The 24,670-nt window shown below is 52.2% G+C and overlaps 1 protein-coding gene across 1 annotated transcript; it reads right to left on the reverse strand.

Moving 5' to 3' along the window:
- Positions 1 to 1,899: 1,899 nt before the first annotated feature.
- UPP1 (uridine phosphorylase 1) lies at positions 1,900 to 23,446 on the reverse strand. Its single transcript, XM_047763646.1, has 8 exons — positions 23,229 to 23,446; positions 13,032 to 13,095; positions 9,437 to 9,551; positions 7,218 to 7,376; positions 6,259 to 6,373; positions 3,389 to 3,598; positions 3,002 to 3,148; positions 1,900 to 2,101 (listed from the first exon to the last, which is right to left on the reverse strand). Exons 2-8 carry the CDS (start codon positions 13,073 to 13,075, stop codon positions 1,962 to 1,964), a joined length of 930 nt encoding a protein of 309 aa, XP_047619602.1. The 5' UTR covers positions 13,076 to 13,095; positions 23,229 to 23,446; the 3' UTR covers positions 1,900 to 1,961.
- Between the last annotated feature and the right edge of the window lie 1,224 nt (positions 23,447 to 24,670).

Genomic DNA, 24,670 nt, shown 5'->3' on the forward strand with positions numbered 1-24,670 from the left:
CCCACGGGCTGAGACCTGCCCTCCCTCCCATGACCAACAGGGGGTGGCACAGGCCCGCCTAGGAGCCTTCACGTGGCCTCAGCGTCTATGAGGAAGACCCTCACCCAGAGTCATCTACCTGGGCCTCACCCCAGAGTGCGGGGAGGTGAGCAGGCTCCTGGATGGCTCCCAGCAGTGGATACAGTGGAGGGGCTGCCCGCAGGGGGTCGCCGCAGTGACAGCCATGGCAGGAAGACCAGCCCTTCTCTTGCTGGTAACATGCTGCTAATGCGCCCAGGTTCTGTGTTCTCTGCTTTACCACCTGGGACCTGGCTGCTACACTTGCTGGGGTGTGGGAGGGCTGCAAACTGGACCAACCTGCAAGTTCCCCATGGGATACAGTGATGGGCCCCCTGGGCATCCTCAGCCCAGCCCCGGGTCTGGTGCCTACATGCACAGGGATCAACCACCGTCCAAGGGGCTGCCAAGGCCACAGGTCATCCAGCCAGCCCAACTCAGGGAGCTGGGGCATGAGGTGGCACTGACCTGGTCTGGGCCTGAACCAAGGTTTGTCAGAGACATGCACCCCAAGGCACCCAGCAAAGTCTCACTGAAGTCTGGGGCGTGAGGAATGGAGGGGCAGATGGGAGCATGGTGACAAGAGCCTGGGAGGAACCCCTGCAGCTTGTGCCAGGGTTAGAGGCCACCAGCACCAGTGGACACACACATTCCTTGACCTTCCAGCCTTCCCCAGGCTCTGGTTGGAGGTTGGACCCCACCCTCCACCTGCTCCCTCCTGGGTAGCCTCAAACACGGGGTGCAGCAGATAACCACCAGAAGGTTCCATGGGAGAGACTGCAGGCAAACCCCTCGCCACACTGCAACCCCCAGCGAGAAGGGGGGCCGGGAGGAGCGTCAGCATCTGGACAGGTGCACAGCTAAGCACGTCTTGAATGAGCTGCTGTGGACCCTCAATTTGGAGTGCATCTCGGCATCTCAGGCAAGTCTTTCTGAAGAGGGCATGGGCCACACTTTCAACACCACCACAGCCCCAGCACTCTTCCCCGTACCTGGAAAAGTCACAGAGCTAACTTCCAAGGAGCACAAGGGCATACCTCAGTGTGCCATCACTAAAGAACACACCTCAAGCCTTTAAAACCAAATCATGGAGTTCTGGTTGTGGCCCAGTGGGTTCAGAACCCAACACTGTGTCCATGAAGATGTGGGTTTGATCCCCAGCCTCACTCAGTGGGTTAAGGATCCAGCATTGCCACAAGCTGTGGTGCAGGTCATAGATATAGCTCGGATCTGGTGATGCTGTAGCTGGGCCCAGCAGCTGCAGCTCTGATTTGACCCTTACCCTGGGAACTTCCAAACACTGCAGGTGCGGCCCTAAAAAGAAAAGGAACAAGAACAAAAACGGGATTGAACACACAGATGTACACCTGCTGAGAAGTCAGCTGGGCTGGGGGACCTGGGAATACCCCAAAAGCAGATGCTGCCAGACTCACCTGAAACAGGCAGGGACACCCTGGATTCCCCCTTCCAGCCACCCTCCAGTCTCACCCCTGGGGCAGGGGGTGGAGGGCCACACGCGCCTGACTCACCCCAGGAGGAAGCTGAGAAACATGGAGGCGTGGATGTAGGGACAGTGCCAGGCCAGGAGCCAACCTGATTTCTGGCTTAGTGCGTGAAACCTGATTAACCATTCCCACTTACAAGTCTGAAAAATTTCCTCCGAAATATTTCAAATATTCAGAGGAACACTCTTCAAGAAAACCCAAATCAGGCAAATGGAGTGGAAAATCCTCCAATGAGCTTTAAAAAACAAAAAACTCCTGTGGAGTTAATGCAGGATTCTTTGCCTCTAAAACGCAACCCAGTCCCTGGATCCCTATAAAAAGCAAAGTCACGCAGAAGGAGATTGTGGTGATGATTTTATTTGCAGCAATAACACCACTCGTGTCCAGAGATGAGGGACCTCAGGCTGCTGAGAGGCGCTTCTTGATGAAGTGGCCCACCAGCCGCTGGGGCCGCTGCTGGTACTCAACCAGCACCTCGTGGGGGCTGCTGATCTGGTCGCCTTCCAGGCGGTTGAGAAGGGTGACACACACCACCGCCGCTGCAAAGAGCAAAAGCCAAGTCAGTGCAAGGGGTCAGATTTCCAGCTTAGGTCAAGGGATCAGATGAGGTGTGACACCTGCTGTCACCTTGGGAGAAGGGGCCAACAGGGGCTTTGATAGATGGAGAGCACAGAAAGGCTGAGAGGGTTACCCTATCCTGCTCTCCTGCCTTTGCTTCCCCAAGAGATTTCCAAGCAAATCCCAGGAGGAGCGCAGGGACCCTGTACTGCCTGGAAAAGCAAGGCGATGGCCAAGGAGGCAGGACTCTGGACCGCAGAGCTGGACCTTGAAAGGTGAGCCGCTAGGAACTGAGGCGGATAAACCTCTGTTCGGGAACCCAAAGAGCTTGGAAAAGAAGATTCACTGTAGAGTTGACAGGGAAACCTGACCTGAGCTGAGATGAAACGTTCTCATCCTTTTTTTTTTTTTTGTCTTTTCTGAGGCAGCTCCCGTAGCATATGGAGGTTCCCAGGCTAGGGGTCTAATCAGAGCTGTAGCTGCAGGCCTATGCCAAAAGCACAGCAATGTGGGATCCAAGCCAAGTCTGCAACCTACACCACAGCTCATGGCAATGCCAGATCATTAACCCCCTGAGCAAGGCCGGGGATGGAACCCGCAACCTCATGGTTCCTAGTCGGATCCGTTAACCACAGAGCCTCGATGGGAACTCCTCATCCTTCTCATCCTTTAGTGGCACATGAGTCACTGCAGAGACACTGACGAGCCTGCATTTGACCACGTGACAACTCAAGGATGTTGGATCACAAGGGCGGGAGTTGCACCAGGTCCAGAAACATGTCTCGGGGGCAGGGCGGGCGCAAGTCCTATGCTGGCGGTGGGTGGGGGCCCACGAGGCCCTAGAGGGGAAGGAAGGGGGGCTGTGGCCCCCGGGGCCCCACCTCGGAGGCCACAGGCGTTGCACATGGCGGCGAAGACGGACGATTCCATCTCGATGTTGCGGATGCCAGCTGCGTGGGCCGCGTTCAGGTACTCCTGCTTATCCTTCTCCGCGTAGGAGCAGAGAGCGCCGTCCAGGCGGCCTTGCCCTGGAGAACGGAGAGAGCCAGCACTGACTCGGGAGCGCGCCCTACGCACGTAGTAAGCCCCTACTGCATACTGGCCCTGCACCGTGCTACCCACCACACGCAGAGATGCTTTCAGCCCCACGGGCCCCGCCTGCCCTGAACGAAACCGCCCGCAGTGGAAGTGATGATGAGGCCGGAGCCCGCGGCAGGGCGGAACCCCCCAGCCCCCAGCCCAGGCAGGAGACCGGCGCACCCCCTCACCTTCGTAGAAGTCCAGGGTGCACATGGTGTTGCCCACCACCGTGGGGAACTCGCCCAGGTCCGCGGAGCACTGCGCCAGCTCCTCCATCAGCAGCTCATCCAGGTGGGTGCTGCGGACCACCCGCTTCCCGAGGACCACCTGCTCGAACTCTGGCTTGAAGCAGGGGTCCACCGCCTGCCGGGTGATGACCACAGAGCCAGGCTCCAGACCTGAAGGAACAAGCAGGTGTCCAGGCCGCCAAGGGGCACAGGAACGCTCGGGCAGGAAGGAAAGGGTCCTGTCCGTGCCCGGAAACACTGGGGAATTTCTTCTAGAAAGAAACAGGCAAGGATCTCTTTCTGCATCCGATTTTGGGGTTTTTTTTTGGTTTGTTTTTTCAGATGATAAAGGTGAGACGTGCACAGGCAATACAGAAAACATGGCAAAGTGCAAAAGGTGACATTGCCAGAGTGTCCCATGCCCACCAAGTGCTTGTGGTTTCCTAGTTCCTGCTGTCTTCAGTGTCTAGTGCTCCCTTTCTAGAATGTGTGCAGCTGGTCCGTTTTTATTTTTTCATTTCTGGCCGCCCCAAGGCACATGGCATTCCCAGGCCAGGGATCAGATCAGAACTGCCGTTGAACCTACACCACAGCTGTGGCAATGCCAGTGCCAGGCTGGGGATAGAACCCGTACCCTGGCTGCTGTAGAGATGCCACGGATCCCGTTGCGCCAGAGTGAGAACTCTGACTGGTCCCTAGTTTGTGCCTTTTGATTACTTAAGGTGCCAAGTAAATACAGAAGTAGACAAGACCGGGCTCCAGCAGTGCCCAGCTCCTGATGGCCTCCTTTCCCTCCAGGTTCTGCTCCTCGGTCTCTGGTCTTACACTACGTGTGTGGGGTTTGACCCACGGCCTTGCCACACTTACTTTAATGGGATGTCAGTTTTTCTAAACCTTTAGGAAGGAGGGAGAAGCCTGGAGATGATCTGTTGCAAAGGCCCCACACCAGCTGCTTTCGTGAAACATTAGCAAATTGGAGCCAGTTGTCAGGCTCTGGCTCTGCTGGGCCACCTGCGTGCTTATCTGGACTTTCTCTCCCCAGCTGCTTTCCTTCTCTGGTCAACACAGACCTTCTTCGGCTTTCTCCCCACAAGGAGTTAGGGCCTGGATGAAAGCTCAGACGATGGCTTTCAGGAATTCATGGGGCCTAGAATTTTCAAGCCCCTTCAGACCTCAAAGTGGAGGCTGCAGACCCGCTTCTGGCAGCTGCTGCTCCTCACACAGGCCCCACCCTTCCCCGGGACACCTGTGGGCCCCACCCTTCCCCAGGACACCTGTGGGCCGCTGCGCAATCTCAAGTCCGTCAGAAACCCTGGAGTCGCCCTGTGCTTCCTTCCGGGCAGGGGCCCATATGCCACCCGCCCTCTGTTCCTATTTTGGGGTTTGTGGGGATGCCATGGCACACTCTGTCACCAATACTGTCAGGCTTTGGGGTCTGTCTCTCTAGTTGTTGGGCCCATTCTTATGAGGGCAATTTTGGGCAACTTGAAACCCACCCTATCCTTTTCAGAATTCCCTCTGATTATCTAATTTGTTATTTATTTATTTATTTATTTTGCTTTTTTTCTTTTTACGGCTACACCTGCGGCATATGGAAATTCCCAGAGCCAGGGGCTGAATCAGAGCCGCAGCTGCAACCTATGCCACAGCCACGGCAATGCCGGATTCTTAAACCACAGATTGAGGCCAGGGATCAAACTTCACATCCTTATGGATGCTATGTCAGGTTCATAATCCACTGATCAGAATCAACAGAAACTCCTTGAGTATTGGTTTTAAAATCTCTCCGAAACAAGAACTCAAGAAGGATTTGCTAAAGGTCCTGGCCAATGCTGGTGCCATGTGCACAGCTGGGAGTCCATCAGTCGATGGCATCACAGATTAAATGTATCGGACCAAGGAGTTCACGGTCATTGGGATGTTCTCCCAAGAACCCCTTTAAACTTCACATTGCAATCCACAAACGCCAATTTTACATGTCAATCTGTCTACACAGTGAAAGGAAAAAGGAGATCATGTCGCCAGAAGATTCAAGGTCTACAGCAATCCGCTTTCATAGTGAGTAAACCTCAATTTTAGAATTACCCTATAGATGCAGGGGAGGTCAGGCCTGGACCATCAGCAACAAATGCACAGAGGCCGGGCCGACAATAGCAAGCCTCCCTCCAGCAGCTCCCAGCTCCTTGGCAGGAGTGAGAATTGCTAGAAGCCAGTTTCTAGACAAAAACCCAGCCCAGAACTGGGATGTTAGAGGGTAGGACAACTTACATAAAACGAATTTGCCTCAAAGACTTTGGCTTAAAAATGCAACACAGTTTTAAGCGTTTCGCCTCTCACTGCACCCTCTGCTTTCTTTGCTGTCTCTGTGATGTTAAAAATATATGTTGAGCACCGGGGACTTTTAGGCAACTTAAGGACACTTATCTTAATTTTGTATGCCACCTCTTTTCCCCCTTTGGTTTTCCTGTAGGTTTTCTCATACGCTGCTTCAAATCCTTGCAGGAAGAGGGAGGAGGAGTGAGCAAAGTAGAGGAGAAAGGCAGAGAAAAGAGGGATTAGAAAGACTAAAAAGAGAGAATCAAGCAAATAAGATGGCACCCGTGTGTAATCCCAAAAGGATGCGTTTTCGAGGACACGTGGCCTGGTGGTGCCTTTTCTAGCCTGTTTCTGGGGTGTGGTTTGGGAGCAGTAGCTGGGCAAACAAAACAATGTATCGCTTCTTTTCATGCCTGCTGCTGCTGAGCTCTGCTCAAACACAGCCCAGGCAGAAGCTCTGGGGCCCCACGCTGCCCCATCCACGCCCGCATCCACGCGGTGCTCTGCACACTGACCTATCCCGCCAGAGGTGCCGATGCGGATGATGGTGACGCCGGAGCACCGCGCGTGGTACAGCAGCTTGATGAGCTCGTGCAGCATGATGGCAATGGAGGGGATGCCCATCCCGTGCTGGAAGCAGGGAGAAATGGCAACGTTAAGCTCGAGCCGTGCCTCCACGTGTTCTGTGGCGCATTGCAAACTGGTGGTAACAGAAGATGAACCTCAAAACATAAACTGAAACACTCCTAACGCCTTAGGAAGGGTAAAGGTTTGCACAAAGCTGACGACCCCATCTGATGTACACATCCGGTGAAATAGGGGACCCGAGGTTCAGCAAAGAGGCACCAGCCCATTGTCGCTACATAATAAAGAGCCCCTTGGCACTGGAAGCCCTGCACACATTCTTCCCTTTGGGCCAGGAGCTGCTCCTTCCTCACAGGACTCCTTGGAGAATATGCTTGTGATGGAACCTGGCCCATGGCAAGTGCTTCCGTGAATTATCTAGAATTGAATACATCTTGGTTCTTGTGTGTGTCCTGGATGCCTGATGCTGCCTAGGGAGGTGGGGCACTTAGCCTCAGGGGCAGCCTGAACTCCCATGCTGCCTACAAAGGAAAGCAAACCCAGAAAACGAGAAGCACCAGAGATTGCTGTGCTCACTCATTGCTAAATGACTTGCGAATGAAGAAACTCACTGGGATGGGGGGTGGGGGGCACCCGGGACCTGGCCCTGGTCCAGGGAGGGCACGTGGGCCCTCGCCGTGTGTACACAGCCGGGTGTGTCTGCATGGGTGTTTGCAGGTGTATATCGGTCTCTCCTGGAGACGGGCGCCACCGCCTCTGCAGCCCAGCTCCAGGCTCCCTCGTCCCCAGCAGGGCAGAGGAAGCAGGGGTAGAGGGGACCTGGTCTGGGGGTGGAGGGCAGGCGGGGGTCCGGGGGCTGAGCCCACCCCCGGGGAGGGATGGTACTCACGCTGACAGACAGCACCGGGCCCACTTTAAACATGGCATAGCGGTCGGTGCCCACACAGATGTTGGGATAGTCTGCGCCTGGGACGTCAAGGCCCAGCTCCACGGCCACGTACTCGATGAAGGCTTTCATCCGGGAAGGGCTTCCCCCGACGCACACAAACTGCGGAGAACAGAGCCCTCGTCAGAACAGGGACCCTCAAACCACCGCCACCAGCAAATCCCAGAACTTGCTCAAAACGCACATCCCTTCCCCAGCCTCCCCGCAGACTTACTGTGTCTGGGGAGCCAGTAGAGTATGGGATATGGAGCCCCGTGGTGTCTCTCGTGCTTGCTCAAGTTTTGGGGGGGGGTTATGATTTTTATTTTTTCGATTATAGCTGGTTTACAGTCGCTCAGGTATTAAGAAGCACTGGTTCATGGACTCGCAACTCAGTCCAAGAGGCCCCAAGCGTGAGAAGCAATCAGGTGAGCAAAATGCAGGACGATCACAGCCTTATCTTCTTGGGGAAGCTAAGTCCAGCCTCCATGCCTGCCCTGCCTCCATCCACCACGTGGCCAGCAGCTCTCTGCACTGCAGGGAGCCCAGGTTTGGACCAGGACGGCACCAGCCCCTCCATGTGCAACCAGGGCCCCAGAGCCCATCTGTAAAATGGGCTTCTACCTGCTGTCTTTCCCAGGAGTCCAGGGGGCCACATAGCCAACACATGGAAAGAGCCAGGGACCCAGTGGGGGCTCAGGAAGTCATAGCTCTGGGGGTGGGGGGTGCGGTGAGTGAATGGCTATCAGAGAAGTAGAACCTTTATTTTTGTTTGTTTTCTTTGTTTTGCTTTTTAGGGCTGAACCTGCAGCATATGGAGGTTCCCAGGGTAGGGGTCAAATCGGAGCTGTGGCTGCCAGCCTACACCACAGCCACAGCAATGTGGGATCCAAGCTCATGGCAACACCAGATCCTTAGCCCACTGATGGAGGCTAGGGATTGAACCTGCATCCTCGTGGATACGAGTCAGGTTCTTAACCCACTTAGCCACAACAGGAACTCTGGAGAAGTAGGACCTTTAAACAACAAAATGCCATACACGAAAGCTTACAAAAGAAAAACAAGTAAATAAGGCAGCTTTGAGTTGATGATCAAATAATTATTAGTCTCTAGACATAAAAATAAAATTTCTATAGCCTAGAAAAAAATTATAGGTTAAACTTAGTGAAAGGATTTTTTCTTTTTCTTTCTTTTTTTTTTTTCATTTCTGTCCCTTGCTTTGAAATGAAGAGCACAAAAGAACTCAGCAGCTGTCAAGATATAACTCAGTCATGATGTTACAATCCCATGAGGAGCAGTGAATTCTAGGGTCACTGGCTTATTTCAATTTTGAGTTCTAAACATTAGCCCATTTTTTTCACATGGGGATTAGACACTTTAAAAGTCCTCTGTGATGGAGTTCCCACTGTGGTGCAACAGGATCAGTGGTCTCTCTGGAGTGCTGGGACACGGGTTCGATCCCCAGCTCAGCACAGTGGGTTAAAAGGATCCGGCATTGCCAAAGGTGCAGCATAGGTCTCAACTGCCACTCGGATCTGATCCCTGGCCCAGGAACTCCATATGCCATGGGGTGGGGCAGCCAAAAAAAAAAAGGTCCCCTGCAAGGATAAATTAGAACTGAGGAACCTAAGGCTTTGGCGGGGGGGAGGGGGCTGGAATCTGCATTCAGCAAAATAAGCCATTAAAGGCAACTAACTGAACAGTATCAATATGCATCTTGAATTACAGGCAACAGACAGCGGGATTACTCTTCCTGTTCCCTGTGTTCCCCTAGAATATCTACTCTTTTCTAGTCTTTCAATGAAGCATTAGGAAATTTATTTATTTAACTTTTATGGCTGCACCTGAAACATATGAAAGTTCCTGGGCCAAGGACTAAACTCTACCCCCTGCCAAGACCTATGCTGCAGCTACAGCACCTCGGGATCCTTCAGCGGGAACTCCAGGAAATTTATTGTTTCAATTATATACTAAATTTGTATAAGTAGAAACCCATATGACAATATTTGCAATAGTTTCCCTTCACTTAATAGTTCACATTCTTGAAGAGGGGCAGGTTACAAAAATCTGATTCACATATAACTTTATGAGCTTGGGCTCTTGTCACCTCTACCCTCTGTAATGCAGTCTACCTATTATCACCTGAAAGGCAAATCCCCAGAATCAAAAGCCCTGCTTTGTACCTTCACATCTCCAAACATAGCCGGGAAATCGTGGGTGCCTGTGCTGAGGCTGAAATGGTACAGAACGTCTTCTTTCATCGTTGCTAAGTGGGGATTGCTCAGCCGTACGAAGTCACTGTCCCAAAACAGGAAAGTAGAAAGTCTGTAGAACCAGCATCCAGTGACCAGCTGGCCACAGAGGCGCCCTGTGCCAGCGAGGTGTGTGAGGCCACAGCAGACAGGACGATCCCGGCTTCAGAGGCTCCCCCCATTCCCTCCTCACACCCAGGCCTCCTTTTGGAGGATGATCGGAAAGAATTCGGGAGAACACAAAAAGTACAAAATGCGGATTCTGCCCCCATGATGCGTGTAGCCAGTTGCTACCCAACTCAAGTTCATTCAACATATAACCTTGGATTTGTGTTAAAAATAATACATTGGGGAGTTACCGTCATGGCACAGGGGAAACAAATTCAACTAGGAACCATGAGGCTGGGGGTTCGATCCCTGGCCTTGCTCAGTGGGTTAAGGATCCGGCATTGCCGTGAGCTGTGGTGTGGGTTGCAGACACAGCTCAGATCTGATGTTGCTGTGGCTGTGGTGTAGGCCAGAGGCTACAGCTCCAATTTGACCTCTAGCCTAGGAACCTCCATATGCCACAGGTTCAAAATAAGAATTTCAAATATTTCAAAAAGCAAAATAAAACTTCATAGTATTTCAAAAAGCAAAATAATAATCATACACTAAGGAGTTCCCATTGTGGCACAGCAGAAACAAATCCAACTAGTATCCGTGAGGATGTAGGTTCAATCCCTGGCCTTGCTCAATGGGTCAGGGATCCAGTGTTGCCATAAGCTACGGTACAGGTCACAGACGAGGCTCATATCCCTGTAGGGTAGGATGGCAGCTGCAGCTCCAACTCTACCCCCGCCTGGGAATTTTCATATGCCACAGGTGCAGCCCTAAAAAGCAAACAAACAAAAAAAAGAAAGAAAGAAAGAAAAGAAAAGAAAGAAAGGAAAAGATGCAAACAAAGTATTACGAAGAGACAGACCTTTTTAAAAAGGGGAGGGTGCTGGAGGATCAAACATCTCTGGACCCATCACTTAACTGCCACCAAGATCACTAATGGACTGTGCTGATGGCCAGCTCACAGGACCACCCCAGAGAGACCGTCTCCCTTGGGAAGGACAATTAACCTGTCCAAGCCAGCATCTGACCATGCCGCCTCGCTATCAGAGTCATGCTTAGCTTTACTCTCCTGGGGCAGGGAGGTCTCTTTCCAAGGGTCCAATCCCAGTTAGGACAGACCCTAAGTTTCCCAGAATGCCTTCTCCATCTCCAGGCCAAGCTGAAATTCTAATTCCTAACCCAGTCACAGCATCTGAAGTTCCTTTAATGACAATTATTTCAGGGGGAGTTCCCTGGTGGCTCAACAGGTTAAGGATCCAGCATTGTCACTGCTGTGGTTCAGGTTCGATCCCTGACCCCAGAACTTCCACATGCCATGGGTGCATGCAGCCAAAAAAAAAAAAAAAAAAGGTAGGTAAAAGACGATTATTTCAATGTAATTCCTATTTCCCTTCAAGATGTTTTGACCAGAGTACAAAACAGAAGGGCTAACCTGCAAGCATCGGAACTGATGAAACAGGATGTGATAAGACAACTTGGTCACATATTTCAAAATAGAAAACCTTTCTTTCCTCTTTGATTCCAGGAAAGGAAATAGGGCGTAACTATGAAGACCAGTCAGGACTTAAAAATATGTAAATTGGACATGGAACACAGTGAAGAAAGAGCTCGGATTTATTTCTGTTACTGTCGCTGACTCACAGTATTGTGTCCACTTCAGACGTACAACGAAGTGGTTCCATTTTCTTTCGTAGGTTCTACTCCAGGTTCTCAAAAGGATTTTAAAAGAACAAAGACATATATACCACTTGCAAAATGACGTCTCTAGTCTACACACAATTCGAAGTGACTTTATCTTGCTTTATTCTGCCTCTTTATTCGCTTAACAAATACCCGTTGAGCGCCTACACAAAAAAAACTTCTGAGATGAAAACTAAATGAAAATTGCCTTCTGGAGTTCCCGTCATGGCGCAGCAGAAACGAATCCAACTAGGAACCATGAGGTTGGGGTTCGATCCCTGGCCTCGCTCAGTGGGTTAAGGATCCGGCGTTGCCGTGAGCTGGGGTATAGGTCGCAGATGCTTTTTTTAGGGCTGCACCCATGGCATATGGGAGTTCCCAGACTAGGAGTCAAATCAGAGCTGCAGCTACACCACAGCCAGAGCAACTTGGGATCTGAGCCACATCTGCAACCTACGCCCCAGCTCACAGCAACGCCGGATCCTTAACCCACTGAGCGAAGCCAGGCATCGAACCTGTGTCCTCATGGATACTAGTCGGATTCATTTCTGCTCTGCCACAACGGGAACTCCCTACCAGTGTCCCCATTTTAAAGGATCATGGTCACATCTTTAATAAAAGGCTGCACTCCTGAGCTCGACTTCAGAGCTCCTAACAGCAAACAGTGGCCTCTAGAGAGTGGACCACGGCACGTTGGCATTGACCATGAAACTACCAAGAGAGGGTAAAACAATTACGAATCAAAAGGAAGGGGTCACTGTTCCGTGGAGTCCCGTACATGGCATTTGAGGCCCAGCCCCCCCTTCTCCAGCCGTCATTTCAACCACCCCCTCCACCAGCCCCCCCAAAGCCTCAACCCATAGGAGGAGGTGAGGGAGAGAGTGGCTCGGAAACTGGGGACAGGGCATTTTTGGTTGTCCATGATTGAAAGCACCAGGATTCTATTAATTCAGTTTAAAAATGGAGTTCTCCTGCAGCACGATTAAGGATCTTTCATTGTCACTGCAGCGGCTTGGGTGGCGGCTGTGGCACAGGTTCTATCCCTGGCTGGGGATTCCACATGCCTTGGATGGGGCCAAAAACACCTGTGCCTTGAACAGCACACCCCATAGCCACCTCTTCCTGCAATCTGTACCCTCCGGGCACGAACCCTTCCTGAGTTTCCATTGTGGCTCAGTGGGTAATGAACCCAACTAGTAACCACGAGGATGCCAGCTCAATCGCTGGCCTCACTCAGTGGGTTAAGGATCTGGCATTGCCATGAGCTATGGTGTAGGTCACAAAGGCAGCTTAGATCCTGAGTTGCCGTGGCTGTGGCATAGGCCAGCAGCTGAAGCTCTGACTTGTCCCCTAGCCTGGGAACCTCCATATGACACAGGTGCAGCCCCAATAATTGGGGGCAAAAAAAAGACTGCAAAGAAATGAGGAAAGAATTTAAGGAACAGAACCAGGAAGGAGCTGGGGGAGAAGCAGGGGACCGTGACTCAGAAGAGTGTCCAGGTGGAAGGAAATTGCACTGGACACAGATCTGAGCACTGGACCAGCACTCAGACGTTATCAGGAGACAAACATCCCAAGGCCATGAGCAGAGGCCCTGGCACCGGATGCCAGGGGTCTTCTGCCATTTGACCTGTAAGCCTACTGATGTTCGGTCCTCTAAGCCTCAGGCTCTGTCGTAAGAATCAAGGTGTTCATACCACAAAGTATCACAACCAGCCCAACCCTGGCAGCATCCGAGCCTTACTTGTCATTTCCAAGTTTCTTTGTTTCAGCCCCTGCAGAGGCCATCTCTCAACTGAGGCAGGACCCTAGGGAAAAACAACACAGAAGCTGTTAAAAGAGAATATTAAACATTTTAGGAATTTATTTGTGCGCACATCAATTGGAACCAGTGGTTGCCAACGGAGCAGGGGAGAGAAGTAGAGAGAAGGTGGAAGCAAAGCCAGGACATAATTGATGGGCTAGAGCATCAGGCCGGGGTGGCTGTATGGGATTGGTTGTCCTTAGCATTTTGATTTCGTAACCTTGAGGCATTTACAGCTCAGATTTCAGTTTACTGACACTGGATGTCTCAGCATTAGAGCCACCTCACTCCAACAACAAAACAAGTAGGGTTCCTTGTTTAATTAAAGTTCAACCCTCGTAAATCCCGCCAGCAGGAACCAAGGCCCCTGAGCATCAGCAAGCCCACGCCAACTTGTGAAAGATGAGTGTCATCAAGCAGACTCTACAAATTTGCATCACGTACAGGTAGGTATGAGACCTGGAGGGCTGCTCACTTAGAGGGGTGCTGGCAGAAATATGCCAAAAGCCAGCATGGGTTGGCAGCTTATACTCCAGTGGAAAAGCTTCTTCACCTCCTGGCCGCTGGCCTGAGACAGCCTTCACCCAGCAGACCACACCTGGCTGCCTCAGCCTTCTAGAATCTTAGCCTTCCTCCATCAGGCCTGAAGGACAGCTCAGGGGGAGGGAACGACCTGGGGGAGGTATGGATCAAGCATCGCCACCCCCCCCACCCCCCCCACCCCATTCTGCTACCACTCCAAAGCTGGAGGAAGGGAAAGCCACAGGGACAAACAGCAGTTATTGTACTGGGGCTCAGCAACCACGACCCCGACCCTAAGACCTTAAGACCCCATCCCCGCGGAGCTGAGCCTGAGCACAAACCAGAGCTGAACTCAGTCAGCAAAGTTACCGTCTCTGAGCACCCCTGCACCTGCCAGTGCAGCTCCCCTGTCCCCCACCAGCGTGGCAAGAAAGGCACAGCTCTGGCTCAGCAACAGGAAAGTGAAGCCAGGCTTGAGCAAGGACCTGAAGGTGACAAAGAGTCTTTGGGGCGGCCAGTCTCAGGGAGGGAGGAGACAGATGGGTCCCAGGCTGAGCGATGGGAATCTGTCCCCTGCGGACAGATACTTTAAGAGAAAGATTATGACAGGAACAAGGACGAGCTGCGTTCTGCTTGGGAAAAAGATGGAGACCATCCATCCTTGAGGTCAAGGAGACGTCGGAACGACACGCTCGCAAAGAGGTTCCTCGGGGGACAGTAAGGGACAGACGCCAGACAAATAGTGCTTCCTGTCAACTTCCCAGAGATTCTGGTGATAGAATCCATCCAGGCTCCAAGATGCGCGTGTGCACAGGGGAGAGGCCTGAGTCAGGCCAGACAACATGAGATGATGGGCCACGAGCAGCCTGGTCCATCGAGTGAGCGAAGCCACCTCCAGAGCCCGCGCTGCTCTCTTCCTCTGTCTCTCTCTCTGCCCCCACCCCTCACTGGAGCCAGCTTGTGCTTTTTCCACACCTATCTGCTCGCTTGTCTCTCTTTTTCTTGTTTTTTAGGGCTGCCCCTGTGGCATCTGGAGGTTCCCAGGCTAGGGGTCGAATCAGAGCAGCAGCTGCCGGCCTGCGCCACAGCCACAGCCATGCAGGATCCAAGCTGCATCTGCGACCTATACCGCAGCTCACGGCAACACCAGATCTTTAACCCACTGCATGAGGCCAGGGATCCAACTCAGGAGTCTTCGTGGATGCCAGGCGTGTGTGTAACCCGCCAAGAGCCACAATGACAATCCCTCTCTTCTCTCTTAATAAAACACTCTATTTGCTTCACTACCCTCGGTTTCTTGCTGAATTCTTTCTCCAAAGGGACAAGACCTGGGGACCTGCATCAAGGGGTGAGAGGTCAACGCTCTGACCCCAGAGCCACTGGAGGGGGAACACCAGCATCCACAGCTCAGGCTCTCAACCGGGGGGCCTCACCAGCCACACAGCAGAAAAAGAGCCCACCAAGCTAAAACCCAGAAAGCCTTTTGGGAGAAAAGGACTGATAACTGTTATTACACAAATACTGACCATCTTGTAGCAAATTCTGAAAACCAAAGCATAGTCTAATCGTTGGGTCTGGCGCACAAATTTTCCCGGAGTGGCACCTTGTCTCCTTTCTTCTGGCTTTCATGCCCTTTTTTATAGGACACTTCTCTGGAGATGCCAGTCTCTCTCAGGCCAACTAAGGGCAGCTGAGGAAGGGAGGGAGGTTTAAAAGAGGTACCAGCCCTCACCCTGTACCACCAGGGCCAGCCCTCAAGCCTGTGCAGAGGGAAGGAAACAGGAGCAGTGGGCAGTCAGGGAAACGCCCCTCAATGAAGGATCGCAGACTTCCGGTCAGCCTTGTGATTAAACATTTATCTGGTCTTGGAGTTCCCGTCGTGGCGCAGTGGTTAACGAATCCGACTAGGAACCATGAGGTTGCGGTTCGGTCCCTGCCCTTGCTCAGTGGGTTAATGATCCGGCGTTGCCGTGAGCTGTGGTGTAGGTTGCAGACGCGGCTCGGATCTCGCGTTGCTGTGGCTCTGGCGTAGGCCAGTGGCTACAGCTCTGATTTGACCCCTAGCCTGGGAACCTCCATATGCTGAGGGAGCGGCCCAAGAAATAGCTAAAAAGACAAAAAAAAAAAAAAACGAAAAACATATATCTGGTCTTGTCCAGTTTCTAGCACAGAGTTCCTCAAACACTGGGAATTTCCTGGATGCGAGAGCCTAAAAATGTCTCTTGCTAGGTTAATGAGGTGATTTAGGAAAGCACCCTGGGAATCCTGCTGGTTGCCAGGAGAAACAACAGCAGCCTTAAAGGACTGGAACTCACCTAGACCTCTGAGGGGAGAGGGGCTGGAGGTCGAACCACCAGCCAGCAGCCAATGATCTAATCAACCCTGCGAGGGTGCAGCCTCCATAAAAACCCAAAAAGGCAGGTTCAGAGAACAGCCAGACTGGTGACCACGTGCAGATGTCCGGGGTGGGGCCCTGGGGAAAGCACGGAAGCTCCTCGCCCCTCCCCCACACCTTGCTTCTGCATCTCTTCCATCTGGCCCTTCCCAAGTTACAACCTTTTATAATAAACCAGTAATCTAGTCAGCAAAGTTTCTCTGAGTTCTGTGAGCAAATTGCCAATTGACTGACTATGGGACTAACCCCCTCACATAAACCCCAGGAGGGGGTTATGGGAACATCCCATCCATAGCCAGTGGATTAGAAGCACAGGTGACAACCTGCACTCGGGATTGGGGTGAAGGAGGGAGGAAAGACAGTCTTGTAGGACTGAGCCCTGAGCCTGTGGGGTCTGACACTATCCCCAGGCAGAGAGAATTGAGTTCAATAGTAGGGCAGCCAGCGGACGTGGGCAGTTGTTTGTCAATGTGGGTAAAATTAGAACTGTAATTGGTGATCAGAATGTCAGGTCATTAATTTGCCTTTACAGCATCCATCAAACACTTATGCTGGCAGCCCAGCTTCTTTCTTTCTTTCTTTCTTTTTTTGGCTGCCCCATGGCATGTGCAAGTTCCTTGGCCAAGGATAGAACCCGAGCCACAACAGCCACCCAAGCAGCTGCAACCCACTTCGGCAAAAGAGAACTCTGCAGCCCAGCTTCTGAAGAAGTCTGGCTTCCAGGAAATGCAACCACCCAGGCCACAACAGCCACCCAAGCAGCTGCAACCCACTTCGGCAAAAGAGAACTCTGCAGCCCAGCTTCTGAAGAAGTCTGGCTTCCAGGAAATGCAACCACCCAGGCCACAACAGCCACCCAATCACTGCAACCCACTTCGGCAAGAGAACTCTGCAGCCAAGCTTCTGAAGAAGTCTGGCTTCCAGGGAAGGTCTACAGTCAGCCCACAGCCTGCCTGGGGTCAGGGAGGGTCATGGGCAGGACGTGTGGGGGTGGGGCGGGGCAATGTCTCCCCGTAAGAGCAGCACACCTCCTAGCCACCTTCTCCTGCAATCTGTCCGCTCCAGCCAAGCCCTTCCTTTCAGGGTAAGGAGCTTGGTGGGCTGGAGCAGCAGCCCCAGGGAACTCGAAAGATCAAGAGTTAGAGGCACCTTCCCACAGGGCAGCAGCTGAATCAGAAAATGCACAGCACTTCCTGCAAGGCCCCCCAGAGAGAATCCAAACCCTATTTTCCAGGAAAGCAAGCTCAGCCCCAGAGAAGACACCCTGTCTGGCTTTGCAGAGAAAGCATTACCCTCTGGGCCTGGTTTCTTTTCTTTTCTTGCTTTTTAGGGCTGCACCCGAAACATATGGAGGTTCCCAGGCTAGGAGTCGAATTGGAGCTGTAGCTGCTGTCCTACACCACAGCCACAGCCGTGTCAGATCCAAGCCGTATCTGTGACCTATACCACAGCTCACAGCAATGCCAGATCTTTAACCCACTGAGCGAGGCCAGGGACTGAAGCCGCATCCTCCTGGATACCAGTCGGGTTCATAACCATTGAGCCACAATGGGAACTCCCTTGGTTGCTTCTCTTGCCTCTGAACCGAAAACCCATTTCCCCTACCTAGTCCCTGCCTCTGCTGCCCCAGACCCTGAGTCGGCTGGGGGCCTGCTTCCACCAGTACTCTGGGTGCCTGCAGGCACTCCCCTCCAGGCCGTGAACCTCCCCAGAACAACAACTCCTCCAGCCTGGGCCCGAAGCCAGCAAGGCTTCATTTAACCGACTTTGTGCACAGAAAATTGCAGACTTCTGTGATGCTCTAATTGCTAAGTTCCCCAGCAAATCTAGAACCCTCATAGGGGGAGTGACCACACATGCAGGTTTGCCTGGGGACTCCTGGCATAGTCCAAGCTGCAGCATAGTCGGCAAATGGTGTAGGCTGGCAGCTGTAGCTCCAATTCAACCCCTGGCCTGGAACTTCCAAATGCCATGGCTTAAAATTTTTTAATTTTTTTACAAGTGAATAAAGATTGTGGGGAAAAAAAAAAAAGTCACCTGCCATTCCTGTAAACAAGGCTGTTGTTGGCTCCATCTAGTCCTAGTAAAGATGCACATCAAGGATTCCCAGATTCGAATCCGACTAGTATCCGTGAGGACGCTGGTTCGATCCCTGGCCTCGCTCAGTGGGTTAAGGATCTGGCATTGCCATGAGCTGAGGTGTAGATCACAGACACTGCTGGGATCTGGCGTTGCTGTGGCTGTGGTGTAGGCTGGCTTCTACAGCTCCGATTTGACCCCTAACCTGGGAACCTCCATATGCTGAGGGTATGGCCCTAAAACAGACCAAAAAAAAAAAAAAAAAAAAAAGATGCACATCAAGGGAAAGATTTCAGTGAGCCCAGACTCTTGCATCTTCTCAGACACAGAAAAGCATTAAAATCATTATATTGAGATGTCTGGCTTTGTGATTAGCAATCATCTTTTGATATTCGACTACATGGTTTTTTTTTTCTCTCCAGCAAAAACTCCTGTTCTACTTAACTCTTTGGAAGAGTCCCTCAGAGTTACCTAAGAGGTTGTGATGCTGGGCCACAGTCCTCAGTAAAGCCCCAAATAAAACCTAATTCCCAACTTTTAGGTTATGCTTTTTTTTCCCCCCCTCCGGTCAACTAACTGCATTTTGTCCAAACTTCAAAGGAATCCAGGAATAGGTCCAAGGAGTGTTGCCGTTCCTTTCCTATTGAGGCCAGAGTCTAGCCCACTGGGGATTGTCCAGCACTGTCTTTGTACAGTTCCACCAGGAGAGCTCATTCAGAAATTTTAGAGAATAGAGAGTTTCTGTCATGGCTCAGAGGTTAACGAATCCAACTAGGAACCAAGAGGTTGTAGGTTTGATCCCTGGCCTCGCTCAGTGGGTTAAGGATCCAGCGTTGCCGTGAGCTGGGGTGTAGGTCACAGATGCAGCTTGGATCCCGAGTTGCTGTGGCTCTGGCGTGGGCTGGCGGCTACAGCTCTCATTAGACCCCTAGCCTGGGAACCTCCATATGCCTCGGGTTCGGCCCTAAAGAGACAAAAAAAAAAAAAAAAAAAAAGGAAGAAGAAATTTTAGGGGATATTTCTGACAACTGCTTATTAAACTGTTTTACTGAAATAACATTATTGTGCGCCTGGACCTTTTTCCTCCAGCAGATAACACATATAAGCATTTCCTAAGGATACCATCGATGCCGTCCTGAGGACGTCCAGCCTCAGCACCATCTCAGACCCACACCTGGGCAGCTGCCACTTCCGGTTTCTTCCAAGGTTGCGAAAAGCCAAGTTGCCAAACCCTACCCCTGCATGAGCTCGGCAGCCCTGCACACCCCGGAAAGGCTCAACCCATCCTGCCTGGCCCCTCTCCTCACCCCTCGAGCAATGGCTGGTACTGCCAAGCCGGGGTTGGGGGAGTGGGGGTGTCCTGGTGCTTGCCCAGGACTTTAACTTCACCTTTGCGGTAACGCGATGCCTTTCTATACAAGTATCTGTAAGAGAGCAGAACATGCTCAGAATTGCAGGCATCACGCAAGTAAAATCATCGAGCTGTCCTGGCTCCATGAGGTGTGTGAACCTGTTCAGTTTAGATGCCGCCTCTGCTGTGGTTTATGGTTTGAGGGATGAGGAAGATCAGGACTCAGAGCAGCTGGAGTCTGGTGAAGCAAGTATGTGTAGACCTGAACCCCCGTGCAGGTCCGCTGAGAGAGAGACAGACAGGTCAAGGTGTAAACACCGCCCCCCCCCCCGGAGGTTTCTTTCCTTCAGGGTGAGTAATGGGTTGGTTCTTAAGGGGCCCTGACTAGGAACAGTCAGGAAAAAATGCAGCAGAGAGAGGCTAGTATTTATAGCAAGGAGACATGAAAGCCCCACGGAGGATACAGAGAGAAACGGCTTGGCCAGCTCAGCCTGGGGGTGGCACTAGGCAGCTGGTCGGGAGCCAGGTGCCCAGGCAGTTGTGTGTCACCACCAACAATGTAACACCATCTTGGTGGGGACAGGGCGGGGGACTCTGAAAGGTTGGAAGCGAGGAATAATAGAGACATATTTGCATATGAGATCCACATAAAAGGGGCCAGAATAAGTCAGGGTCACGTAACAATTATTCAGAGCTCAAGACTTTTCTTTTTAATGGCCACACCCATGACATAAGGAAGTTCCTGGGCCAGGGATTGAATCTGAGCAGCAGCTACGCCCTAAGCCACAGGTGAGGCAATACTGGATCCTTTAACCCACTGTGCAAGGCTGGAAATCAAACCTGCCCCTCTGAAGCAACCTGAGCAGCTGCAGTCTGATTCTTAACCCACTGTGCCACAGCAGTAACTCCCGAGCTGAAGACTGAGTTCCTAAAAGCCCTTACCAGCCGGACCAGAGCCTTCCCAAACAGTGCGGTCATCCAGAATACCCTCTAGGAAAACAGTCGCCTCTTGGCTTCAGTTAAAAAACACAAACAGATATTGTCCCCTATCTTATCTCTCATCTTTCTTCCTAAAGGACCTTTTACCTCTTCAAAGTCATCTGTGTTGCCTGGAGTTCCCTTGTGGCACAGCAGGTTAAGGATCCCACGTTGTCACTGAAGCAGCCCAGGTCACTGCTGTGGAGTGGGTTCCATCTCTGGCCTGGGAACTTTCACATGCTCCCAAGTCCTCAGTGTTCCTAAGTGCCCTTTCTGCTCCATTCGCCTTCTAAGCATACATGTCTTCCCCCAGAAATGCTTCCCTGCCTCACCCCATCCCCTATTAAGTTGGTATAAGCCTTAAATTCTAACTACTTCCTGAAATCACATTTTCCTCAAAACTCAATACATACATTAAAAAAAAAGGAAGAGTCTTTATGACAGATTTATTATCTTTGCTATGGTCATTTCTCTGGCTTGAGAACAGTTGCTTGTTTTCGAATTATTTCGTTTTCTCTCTCTGTTGGACCAGGGGTTGAATCGGTGCTACGGCACAGTAACGCCAGATCCCAGCTGCATCTGCAACCTACACAGCAGCTTGCACCAACATCGGATCCTCAACCAGGCGGGAAAGATGTTGAGTGTTTATCTTTAAGAAGTAAGAAAAGCTGGGAGTTTCATTTTCTGTTATATATTTGTTTATTTTTTTACAATGAGTTTGTATTAATTTTATGATCAGTAAAGACAACAAAAAAGTCCACTCGGACCAAAGCCAATGTAAAGGAAAACTACTTTTGGAGTTCCCTTTGTGGCTCAGCAGTTAACGAACCCGACTAGGATCCGTGAGGATGCAGGTTGGATCCCTGGGCCTCGCTCAGTGGGTTAAGGATCCGGCGTTGCTGTGAGCTGTGGTGTAGTTCACAGACATGGCTTGGATCCTGCGTTGCTGTGGCTGTAGGCCCGTGGCTGTAGCTCTGATTCAACCCCTAGCCTGGGAACCTCCATATACAGCAGGTGCAGCCCTAAAAAAGCAAAAAAAAAAAAAAAAAAAAAAAATCCAGCCTAAATTCATGTCATGTTCTCTACAAAGCCTCTCCTCACTCACCTCTTTCCAGGCTTCCCCTCCTGGCCCAGTAGAATCTCTGGCTTCCTCTCTGTTATCCACAGCATCTTGTAATACTTCCACCAGAGCACCTGTCCACCTACATTGCAATGTTTTATTCAAGTGTCCATTTCCCACACTGGTCTGAGACCCCCCTGAGGTCAAGGATAATGTCTTGATCATCTGTAAATCCTCAGAACCAGCCCATCACTGACACACAGCAGGCTGGATAAAAGATGAATTTTATTCGCCTAAACCATGTGAAGATGCCATTTTTTCTAGGCTACCAATGGTCAGGTACCAGCAATTTCATATGGCTCAAATTATTATGGTAAATGTTTTCAGTGTCTTTTTTCATGCAGCTGAAAGCAGCTAACAAGCATTGTGTAGTTAACCCTGGGGAAATTCCTGTAGGATAGCATGAAAAGAAGAAAGAAAAGAAAAAAAAGACAAAAACAGCTTTATCTGTTTTCAACCACAATGTTAATTCAATGCCCACGAGTGTGGAAAGTCTGCCCAATGAACCTGTGCTGAATTAAAGGAGTCTGCGATTATGAGGCTTACAAAGAAAGAACTGGAACGTCAATGTGGCCTCTGAAGAGAGAAAAAAGAAAAAGAAAAACTAATGGGAGATTGACTGAAAGGTAGGAGAGTTGGGGCCGGGGGCTGACAGACTGGCAAATGAAAGGTGGAGCAGACAGTGGCAGTCCCGGGAGGGGGCGGCAGGAAACCAGATGAAACTTTCTTTTCAGGGAAATCACAAATCTTTTAAAAGCCAAGGCATAGCCAATGAATGGAACCAAAGTTCTCTTTAACCTGGGAGACAGCGGGAGGCAAGAAAGAGAAGCAGAAGAGAGGCCGGGCTAGGCAGGTCAAGGTTGAAAAGCTGGACCGGAGGATGGAAAAAGCCGGGGGGCAGGGGCGGAGGGAGGGAGCCCGAGCAGAGTTGAAGGTCATCAGACCCCCGAAGAGGCCTCAACAGCCTTACAGGAAATGGCCCCATTCTAATTTGGATTTCAGACAGGATTTCCCTGCACATGCCACAGAGGGGAGCCGCCTAGTGCAAAGCTGACCTCGGGCAAGGAGAGCCAAAGACATGTCAGGTCCCGGGGGCCGGGAAGTCTGCAGGCTGGTGACTTTGAGTCTCCAGCTCGAGCTCAGCCCCTGAGAAAGTCAGTTTAAGAACAGCTTGCCATATACAAGAATTGTAAATTAACCCACTGCCTCGTACAAATTATATTTATTTATGTCATATATTTATGACTGTAAAGTTTCTCTTCTGACCTGCCCGACAACTGGATGCCAGTATTTTATGCTGTGACACTTTAACTGTTGGCTCAACCTATATACTTGAGCCCGTCTGAACTCTGCAGGTCTGGTAACAATTATTCTCCAAAATATAACTTTTCTCTCTCGCCCCCAGGAAAAGAAGTTCGAAGTGGTTTGATCCCCACTCCCGGTTCAGGTTTGGGCTGAGAGTACCTTGGCGGGTTCCGCCTCCTCGCGCGCATCGCCTCCACCAGGTGGATCCAGCATCCGGGCAGAGGGATGCCGGACAGAAGCCGCGGTCAGCGGATGCGAAGACGCGCGCCCTGCCCGCCCGCTCCCGGCTCCCGGGGCGCGCCTTCCCCGTGTTCCCCCCTCCCGCGGTCCTCCCCGCACATCCTTCCCGCTGACCCTGAGGGTGTCTGCGAGCCCCAGTCGCCTCACCGGCAAGATGCTTCCCGAAAGCAGAGCGCCGGCCGAAGACCCTTCACCGCGCAGGGACCGCCACACGTGTGCGCCTCCGGCCACAAAGATGCGACCTGGGGCCGAGCGAGAGCAGCTCTGCGGGCTCGTGGAGCGCGGGGCGAGGGGCGGCGCTCCTCCGCAGGTCCCAGAGGTGCGGGCGAGCGAGCGGAGTCCCGGCAGATATGCGCGCGCCAGGCCAGCCGGGGGGGTCCCCAGCGGCCCGGCCCCGCCCCTCCCCGCCGGCCCCGCCCTCCCCGCGCCCCCGCCCCCGCCCCCGCCCCCGCCCCCGCCCAGCCCGCTCCTCCTCCCGCGGTTTCCTCCTTCCTAGCGGGCGGTGGCGAACGACTGGAGAGACAACCCGGTTACTCATTAAGCCGCTGGTTTGACCAAACGAAACCTCCAAACGGACACTCCCTATCTGACAGCACCGACCTGGGGAAAAGAGGCTGAGCACCCGAGGTCACCCCGCTAGTGCCCGAGCCCGAGCCCCCGCCCCGAACGCGAGAGGGGGCGGCCCCGAGAAAGTGAGCACAACCCTGCGGAGCCAGCCCCCGGGCCTGGCTTCGGAATGCGGGCTGGGCCGGGCGGGCTGCGGTCCCCGAGGTTCCTCAGCCTCAGTTTCTCTTTGGGACCTTCCTGGTCCTAGGAGCACCCGGCACCTGGGCAGGGCCTGGGGACAGGGCTGAGCGGAAGTGACTCATTCATTCAGAGCCACCAGCTGAGAAGGCAGAACTGTCCCCAGGCCTCCAAGTCTCTCCGGCCAGCGCTGCGTGTCTCTCTGTCACGTACCCGCTGCTGCGGGGAAGCCCTGGCTGAGTTCCCTGGGGAAGTGGACGGCAGGGGCCTGCCACTGCTGAGGGTGTTACCCTTGCTGAAACACGGTGCTGGAAAGGAACAGGCAGAGTTCTGGAGAAAGGAGGAAAAAAAAATAGCTTTATTGCTTTGCCAGGCAAAGGAGGCCACAAGCAGACTAATGCCCTAAAGACTGTGCCCTCCCTGGGAAGAGATTAGGACGTGGTTTTATAGTTTAGGAGAAAATAGGGCCACAGATAAGGATCAGGGTAGAAGCAAGCTTTCATTCTTCAAAGTTAGTGTCTAGGAGTTTCCATCATGGCGCAGTGGAAACAAATCCGACTAGGAACCATGAGGTTGTGGGTCGATCCCTGACCTCGCTCAGTGGGTTAAGGATCTGGTGTTGCTCTGAGCTGTGGTGTAGGTCGCAGACGCGGCTGGGATTCTTGCTGTGGCTCTGGCGTAGGCTGGTGGCGACAGCTCTGATTGGACCCCTGGCCTGGGAACCTCCACATGCCTTGGGTGCAGCCCTAAAAAGAAAAAGACCAAAAAGCAAAGTTAGTGTTTAGTGGCCCCAAGATTGGTCCTGGTGGTCCTCCTCCCCAAGATGTTCATTTGTTGGGGGTTTA

This window comes from Phacochoerus africanus, chromosome 16 (genome assembly GCF_016906955.1).
Source record: "Phacochoerus africanus isolate WHEZ1 chromosome 16, ROS_Pafr_v1, whole genome shotgun sequence".
Lineage (NCBI taxonomy): Eukaryota > Metazoa > Chordata > Mammalia > Artiodactyla > Suidae > Phacochoerus > Phacochoerus africanus.